The sequence below is a fragment of the Nicotiana tabacum genome, chromosome 8 (assembly GCF_000715075.1).
Source record: "Nicotiana tabacum cultivar K326 chromosome 8, ASM71507v2, whole genome shotgun sequence".
Classification (NCBI taxonomy): Eukaryota; Viridiplantae; Streptophyta; class Magnoliopsida; order Solanales; family Solanaceae; genus Nicotiana; species Nicotiana tabacum.
The window spans coordinates 46,043,255-46,052,599 of record NC_134087.1 but is presented as its reverse complement, the minus strand read 5'-3'; the positions used below and the strand labels follow the sequence as shown (position 1 = coordinate 46,052,599).

General features: G+C 36.3%; 2 protein-coding genes across 2 annotated transcripts; both read left to right on the top strand.

The window, feature by feature from the left end:
• Positions 1-542: 542 nt before the first annotated feature.
• LOC142163080 (uncharacterized) lies at positions 543-1,088 on the top strand. The gene has a single exon (XM_075220333.1). It carries the CDS (start codon positions 543-545, stop codon positions 1,086-1,088), a length of 546 nt encoding a protein of 181 aa, XP_075076434.1.
• Positions 1,089-1,673: 585 nt separating this feature from the next.
• LOC142163079 (uncharacterized) lies at positions 1,674-2,702 on the top strand. Its single transcript, XM_075220332.1, has one exon. The coding sequence runs from the start codon at positions 1,674-1,676 to the stop codon at positions 2,700-2,702; it is 1,029 nt and encodes a 342-aa protein (XP_075076433.1).
• Positions 2,703-9,345: the final 6,643 nt, after the last annotated feature.

Below are 9,345 nucleotides of genomic sequence, written 5' to 3'. Positions count from 1 at the left end.
GTATTTGACAACATCAGTAGTGCGAGAGCCAGCCTTCAGTCCACCGAGATACCGAGGTAGCCTTGCAGGCGTCCGCAAGCCCGACGTCTCCTCTATCTTATATTCCATTCTGTTATCTCATGTATTCGAGACAAACAGTGTTATATTTCTTTCAAACGGTTGTATTTAGTACTCTTAGTAGTTCGTGAGTGATGTGACACCAGTTCTTGGGTAGAGGCATATGTTGATTTCCGCATTATTGTTCATCTTATTTAATTTAAATCTTTCACTTTAATTCCATATTTCCGCTGTTATTTTAATATTTAACGCTTGATGTTATGCTCAATAAAAAGGATTAAAAGTAAAGGAGTTAGGGATTTAGGATTTGTGGCTTGCCTAGCTTCTACAAGTAGGCACCATCACGACTCCCGAGGGTGGAAATTTCGGGTCATGACAATAATGATGCTTACATAGAGATAGATGAAGTAAAAGAATACCGGACTGCCAGATGGGTATCACCTCCAGAAGCCTTATGGCGTCTCTTTGGTTTTTCGATTAGTGAAATGTCTCTAAGCGTTTATCGTCTTCAGCTACATCTTGAAGGCCAACAATTTGTTTCCTTCAAGAATAATGTTGATATAAATACAATCGTGAACAATCCGATAATTAAAAAAACGATGTTAACAGAATTCTTCTATATGAACCAAACTGATGAAGATGTTATAGAGCTAAATTTACTGTACAAGGAATTCCCTGAATACTTTGTATGGTCCTCCAGTGACAAATTCTGGGCACTTCGAAAACAACGCTCTGCTATTAGTCGAATCGTAATGTGTCATCCAACAGAAGGTGAACAGTATTATCTCAGATTACTACTAATGCATGTGCGTGGACCGAAATCATATAATGATCTTTTGACAGTAAACGGAGAATCTTGGAGTACTTTCAGAGAGTCCGCGGAGAAAAGAGGATTGTTACATTGTGATAATAGTTTGGAAGAATGCATGTCTGAAGCAGCAAGTTATCAACTATCATACAGCTTAAGGCGTTTATTTGCTAAATTATTGGTCTATTGTAATCCTACTAATCCAAGACAATTATGGGAGTAATTTGAAGAATTGATGACTGAAGACTATAAAGTACTGCAAACTAATGAAAGAAAAGAAATACGATACCAAGCTTTGAATCATATCAACGATATTTTACATTCGATGGGCCACGATGTGAATGAGTATGAACTCATCCCAGAAACTATCTGGCCTTCAACAACAGCAAAAGAAGCAAAAGAAGTTCATTTTTAAAAATCTATTACTATAAGTGAAGAAGACGTGTTATTACATATGAGATTAAACAAGAAACAACTGACAACATATAATGTGATTACTGATAGAATATTTTCGAATAAAGTAGGTGCTTTCTTTGTCGATAGTCCAGGAGGGACTGGAAAAACTTTTTTATACCGTGTTTTATTAGCAACTGTACGATCTATGGGATATATAGCCTTGGCAACAGCTACTTCAGGTATTGTTGCTTCTATTTTCCCGGGTGGACGTACTACACACTCACGCTTTAAAATTCCTATTTATATTGATGAACATTTCAGTTGTAACATTAGCAAACAAAGTGCACTAGCAGGTTTAATACGAGATGCAAAATTGATTGTATGAGATGAAGTATCTATAGAAAATAAAAGAATGCTAGAAGTTTTTGATTTGCTTTTAAAAGATCTCATGAATACAAATGTTTTATTTGGTGGGAAAGTCGTTGTCTTAGGAGGTGACTTTAGACAAACTCTTCCTGTTGTGCGAAATGGAAAGAAAGAAGATTTCATTAATGAAAGTTTGTTATATTATAGAATTTGGTATGAACTTGAAAAATTAAAATTGTCTGAGAATATGAGAGCAAAAATAGATCCTCCATTTTGTGATTATTTAATGAGAATTGGAAATGGACAAGAACAAGCTAGCTCAACAAACAAGATTAAATTTTATGATTCTTTGGTTATCCCTTTCACAACTGAAAGAGAATCTTTAGATAAGCTATTCACAGTGACATATCCAAATTTGAATTCGTTCAACTCCAACACATTTTGTACAAATTCTCGTGTAATTTTGACTACAAAAAATGATTTTGTCAATGAAATCAATGACATGCTTATTGACCAATTTCCAGGAATACTAAGAACATTTATCGGTATTGATGAGACCACTGAATTAAATAATCAAACACAATTTGAAGATTTATTACACAGTTTAAATCCTCCAAGCTTGCATCCTTATAAATTATCTTTGAAAGAGAATTGCCCGATTATGTTACTGCGTAACTTAAATTCATATGAAGGTTTATGTAATGGCACACGACTGACCTGCTGTGATTTTAAAACCCATGTGATAAGTGTTAAGATTTCAACAGGTAACTTCAAAAATACGCATGTATCTATACCGAGAATACTGTTATTATCATCACGGGATGAAAAAATGCTCGTTCCATTTAAGAGAATACAATTTCCAATAAGATTGTGCTTTGCTATGACTATAAATAAAGCACATGATCAGACATTAGATTTTGTAGGAATTTATTTGTGGGAACCTGTATTTTTGCATGATCAACTTTATGTTGCTTTATTGAAAGCTAAAAGTTCGAACTGCGTAAAGCTGCTGATTCGACCACCTGCGCCAATAAGCGATGATGATCATTCTACATGTAACATTGTTTATGATTAAATCATTCAAAAGGCAGCGGGCTGATGTTTTCGACATAAGATGATCCTGTAGGTTTTCTGTTCTTTCCGTACTTTATTATTCTGTATGCACATGTTTCCATGTCTTACTTTTGATAAAGTATTTTGTGTAACCTTTTTTCTTTCTTATTCCAGTTGCCGACACAATAGCTTTCAACTCAAGAAATAAAGTAAAAGAAATGTCAAAATGAGGTTACTGGGCAAATTAGTTAACTCGGTAATCCAAGTGCCAACTACATGGCTTTTCATTCTCTTACTCTTAATTTTACTATGTTATCTACAATTGAAAATTTGCCTATGCTTTGATATGATCATGAGCTAAAAATCATTGGATGGTAATCCAGTTTTAGTGATTGACTACAGATTGTCGAGGGCCTCTATGTAAAACATTAGGAAAATCTGATACTTGCTAACAATGCCTCAATCTGCTTGAGGATTTACAATTTATTCTATACTTTCACTGACAGTATCGCAAATGGTGCTGGATTTGTAGTTGCATGTGGCTTTTGGGTGCAAATTCAGCTACTACTGGTTTTAGAATATTGGATATGAAGTACTGAACCCGAACAAATCTGTACCTAATCCTATGTAACTCAGAATGATTTCATCTTGCTGTTTGTTATACTTGATAACATCACTGATTCTTGAGCTGCCAACAGAGATTCATCTCTTCAGAAGAGTAATACAAGTCTCACCCTGTGGGTTCGGGGTTTGAAAAAGATAACCTATTTATTTTGGATGAGGAGGAGCAAGCTGAAAAGCAGCAGTGCGCTGTTGCTGCTTCAAAAATTCCCTACCTCTTCTCTTTTATGCCAGATAATGAAGTCATCATGCGCCACCATAACATTGCTTAGAAACTCTACTCCAATGTCAACCAAATTATGTTACATGTGTGAAAGAAGCTCTGTTTGATATTTATGCTCTTTGTTTGTGCTTACAACCTTGGCTTCTGTGAAGTGGCAGATTTCTATTATGAAAAGTTATAATGTTTGACATATGTGATATCTGGTCCTTTTTTCCTTAAGTTATCTTCATGGTTATAATTTGGCTAGATTTTAATATTATTTTTCTTCAAGTAATATTTTGGATACCGTTAAAGGAGATAAAGCTCATAAAATAATCTCCGATCATTCAGATAAGTTCATATTCCTAGTTCACTTTAAATGTGGTTCACGTTATTGCGGTTCCAAATGAAACCTGACCTATGGAGGGTTCACTTGACTTGAAAGATCACAGGGATGAAGATCATAACAATGAGAAAGATAATAACGATGACACGAGGGCCAAACAGAAGGTACTCTTGCTTGCGAAAGTGAAATTAATATTTTTTATTCCTTATTTCAATAATCACTGAATCCTCTGTTTTACGCAGGGTACAACTCATGACTTACAATCTTTTGGTTGCGAATGCCATCTTTGCTTTTGACGGAGTTTAGCTGGAGATCTTTGAATATGGTTGAGATTGCGTTCACGTGGTGGAAGAATTAGTATTCGTGTCACAAAATGATCAATTCTCTTTTGTTCTTCTACTGATTCCTCTGACTCTTTCTCTTCTATATTCGATGGTCATATGTCTTCCTCTTTCTTCATAGGATTCTTTATTTGTTTATCTATCCACGCTATTCTGTATAAATTCTTTCCTCAGTTTGGGTTTCTCTTTATTTGTTTTTTTCTGCTTCATGTACAGATTTCTTTTTATCTCAAGTTTGCTGCTACTTCTGACATCACAGGTGAATGTGCATCGATCTGAACGGTATTTCTTGCTATTTCCCATTTTGCATTTTTTGTACGCTATACACGTAGCCTAAAATTTGTTGAGTAAGCGCCATGACCCGCACAGCCTTTTCATTGTTACATCTGCCTTACTCTACTCCATCGTCTATTCACCTGTATACCTCTTTATTTTCCCTTTATTTCTCAATCTCTCTCTGTGAATTCTCTTGTTGACATATGCAGATACTTTATCCATCTTTGTGCAATTTTCTTTCTTTATTGCACTTCTTCTATTTCTAATCTAAATTTTGGTTGGTAAATGTTCGTTTTCTGCTGTTTTGCATAATTGTTGCTAGAATTTTTATATACATATCAGTAAATATTCTTGATTTCCACATTTACTATGTGCTTTTGATGAAATCTGTTCGTTTTCTGCTGTTTTCAGTAGTTGTTCCTCATTTGCACATTTTCTATGTTTTTTTGATGAAATTTTTCTTTTGCTGCCAACTAATCAGTTCAGGATTAAACAGTCCTATCAAATTTTTGTTGTTTCAATATTCGTTCGAAGATTGGATCTCTTAATTTACGTTATTTTTTCTGCAAATTAATCTGTGTAAAGATGCAATTCTGAAATGGGAAACGAGCACGGAGAGAGGGAGGACGGGCTGATCTGTTGTTACCGCAAATATACGTCTGGTATGATTGCTTTACCAGTGTTGCGGAAGCCAAATGTATATAGTGTGAATGAGTCACAACTACTATACTAAAAATTATGGCAGCCATCAAATAATAAATAAGACAATAAAGCAACAATAAAAGGAACACCAAAATTTACGAGGTTCGTTCAATTTTGCCTACTTTCTCGGACACAGCCAATATTTTATTCCACTCCAAAAATACAAGTGAAATAATATTAAAGAGAGAAGATACAAATGCCTTAAGAAGATAAGAAGGCAAATGAGAGGTGTGTCTAAATCCTAAACATTAGGCCTCCTTTTATAGGGAAAAATTCCCAAACAAAAGTGTCGACCACCGATGTGGGATTTGCCAAATTCAACAAATCTCCACCTTGACAAAATTCCACATCTTCAATTTTCTCTCAATAACAAATCTTGGTTGTGTCTTCATATCCAAACAATGTTGATCAAATCCAAACAATGTTAAAACTTGACTGCAGTCACCACTTTTGTCAGCATATCAGCAGGATTCTCTGTAGTATGAATTTTCTTCACCATGACTCGACCTTCTTCTATGATTTCTCGTATGAAATGATACCGAACATCAATGTATTTCGTCCCTGCATGATAAACTTGGTTCTTTGCTAATTGAATAGCACTTTGACTATCACAAAAAATTGTGATACTTTTTTGTCCAATACCAAGCTCTTTTAGCAACCCCTGAAGCCAAATTGGCTCCTTCACAGCCTCTGTAATAGCTATGTACTCTGCCTCTTTTGTAGACAAAGCAACTGTTGACTGCAAAGTAGACTTCCAACTAACTGGTGCCTTTGCAAAAGTAAACACATAACTAGTAGTTGATCTTCGTTTGTCCAGAACACCCGTAAAATCTGAGTCACAATATCCTACTACAGACTGATTGCATTCCTGCTCAATAACTAACCCAACATCTACAGTATTATGAATATACCGTAGAATCCACTTCACAGCTTGCTAATGCTCCTTTCCTGAATTATGCATATATCTGCTAATAACTCCAACAACTTGTGAAATGTCCGGTCTCGTACAGACCATTGCATACATCAAGCTACCAATAACATTTGCGTATGGTACCTTTGACATATACTCTCGTTCAGCTTCATCTTTTGGCGACATAGTAGTACTTAGCTTAAAATGGGGAGCAAGTGGAGTACTAACTGTCTTAGTCTTCGCATCTATGCCAAAGCGCTGTAGTACTCTCTTCAAATATTCTTTCTGAGATAAACAGAGTTTCTTTGAACATCTATCTCTTATTATCTCCATGCCAAGAATTTTCTTTGCCTCACCCAAATCCTTCATCTCGAACTCCTTCTTCAGTTGAATCTTCAACTTATCAATTTCTTATGAATTCTGGGAAGCTATCAACATATCATCAACATATAGGAGAAGATATACAAAGGAACCATTTTCAAGCTTGCGCAAATACACACAATGATCATATTTGCTTCTCTTGTACCTTTGCCGCAACATAAACTTGTCAAATCGCTTGTACCATTGTCTAGAAGATTGTTTCAATCCGTACAATGATTTTTCAAGTTTGCATACCATATTTTATTTTCCAGCAACTTTGAATCCTTCTGGCTGAGTCATGTAGATTTCCTCCTCCAAGTTTCCATGAAAAAATGCAGTTTTTACATCCATCTGAACTAGTTCCAAATTCAACTGTGCTACCAAAGCCAACATAATTCTAATGGAGGAATATTTTACAACTGGAGAAAACACTTCATTGTAATTAATTCCCTCCTTTTGAGCATATCCTTTGGCCACCAATCTTTCTTTGTAGCGAACATCTTATTGGTTAGGAAATCCTTCTTTCTTTGCAAATACCCATTTGCACCTAATTGCTTTCTTTCCCTTCGGGAGATTGGCCAATCTCCATGTATGATTCTGATGAAGGGACTGTATTTCATCATTCATGGAAATTCTCCACTTATCTTCTTCTGAACTTTGGACTGTGTCTTTATAAGTGGTAGGAACATCATCAGCTACAATTGAAGCAGCACAAGCAACCATCTCTATAAGACGAACAGGTTTTGTTATTGTCCTTTTTGGCCTGCTTGTTGCTATTGATTCAAGTTGTTGTTGAGGTTCCTGAGTTGGAATCTTCCTCTCTACTGGCTCTTCTTCTAAAGGATAATCTTCATATGTTTCCTCCTCTGCTTTTTGTGTAGGAAAAATAAATTTTCCCTCAAACTCCACCTGCTTAGAAGCACCATCAGTTTGTTTGGTATCTTCTGTTACCTTATTTACCATAGCAGATTCATCAAAGGTAACATCCCTGCTGAATATTACTTTCTTTGTCATAGGACACCATAAGCGATATCATTTGACTCCAAAAGTAATCCCCATAAAAATAGCCTTCTTTGCCCTTGGATCCAATTTTGACTACTGTCATAATAATATGCAGTTGAGCCAAATACGTGCAAAGAGTCATAATCTACAGCAGGCTTTCCATACCATTTTTCAAATGGTGTCTTGCCATCAATAGCAGCAGATTGTAGACGATTAATGAGGTGACATGCATATGTAACTGCCTCAGCCCAAAATTCTTTGCCCAAGTCAGCATTGGACAACATACATCGTACCTTCTCCAGCAAGGTCCGATTCATACGTTCTTCCACTCCATTTTGTTGTGGTGTATGTCTGACAGTGAAGTGTCGGACGATGTCATAATTTTCACAGACCTTATTAAAATAATCATTTTTATATTCACCTCCATTGTCTGTGCGAATACACTTGATCCTCCTGCCTGTTTGATTCTCCACCATCATTTTCCATTTGAGAAAAATTCCCAACACTTCATCTTTGCTCTTTATTGTATACACCCACACTCTTCGGGAAAAATTATCAACAAAGGTTACAAAATAGTGCTTCCCACCCAATGAAGGTGTTTTGGAAGGACCCCAAACATCAGAGTGTACATAATCCAAAATACCTTTAGTATTATGGATTGCTATACAAAATTTAACCCTTGTCTGTTTCCCCTTGACACAATGCTCGCAAAACTCCAAGTTGCAAGCCTTTACTCCTTTTAACAATCCTTGATCTGATAAATTTTTCAAGTATTTACCTCCAGCATGTCCCAAGCGCATGTGCCATAGCCTGGTTGCTTCTACCTCTTTTTCGTCACTGGATGTTACTATCGCTGTTCCAATAACTGTACTACTGCGATAACGATATATGTTATTGTTCTTCCGATTGGCCTTCATTACCACTAGTGCACCGGAGCATACTCTCATCACTCCATTTTCTGCAATAATTTTGAACCCTTTTGATTCTAGGACTCCCACAGAGATGAGATTCTTCTTCAAATCCGGTACATATCGAACATCTGTTAATGTTCTGATCATTCCATCATGGTTCCTTAATCATATTGAACCAATTCCATATGAGGTAAGAGGGCTGTTATCCGCTGTGTGGATGACTCCATATTCTCCTTCTTGAAAATTCACGAACCAGTCCCTGTTGGGACACATATGATAGCTACAAGCCGAGTCCATCAACCATATGTCTAATGATGTTGATGGCTCTGTTGTAACTAATGAGAAGTCTGAATCATCACAATCAGTACATTTGAATCCATAATGGCCTCTCCATTGTTATGTTTGGCCTTATTCTTCAACTTCGGACAGTCTTTCTTCCAGTGTCCCTTTTCTCGACAAAAGGCACATTCATCTTTGCTGGGTCTAGATCTTGACTTGGATCTTCCCTTCTTTGTCCTCATTTGATTTTGAGGACGATCCCTCACAACCAGTGCTTCTCCTTCTCCGCCCTTTTGTTTTTCTCCCTTTCTTTGTTCATATCTGTACAAAGCCGAACAAACTTCTCTGAGAGAAATTTCGTCATTCCCATGGAGTAGAATAGTTTCAAGGTGCTTGTACTCATCAGGAAGTGACCCCAACAACATCAAGGCCAAGTCACCATCATCAAAAGTTGCATCCATATTTGCAAATCTGTGACCAACTAATTGAAACTGGTGATATGTTCGTTCATTGTGGTACCAGGAACATAGGTGAAATGAAACAGTTTCTTCTTCATGTACAATGTATTTTGAGTATTTTTCTTCAAAAATTTATCCTCCAGTGCTTTCCATAATTTACTTGCAGAAGTTTCCTTTATGTATGGATATTTCTGCTTTCTAGCAAGGTAGGATCGAATGGTACAGCAAGCAACACGGTTGATAATTCTCCAATCTTC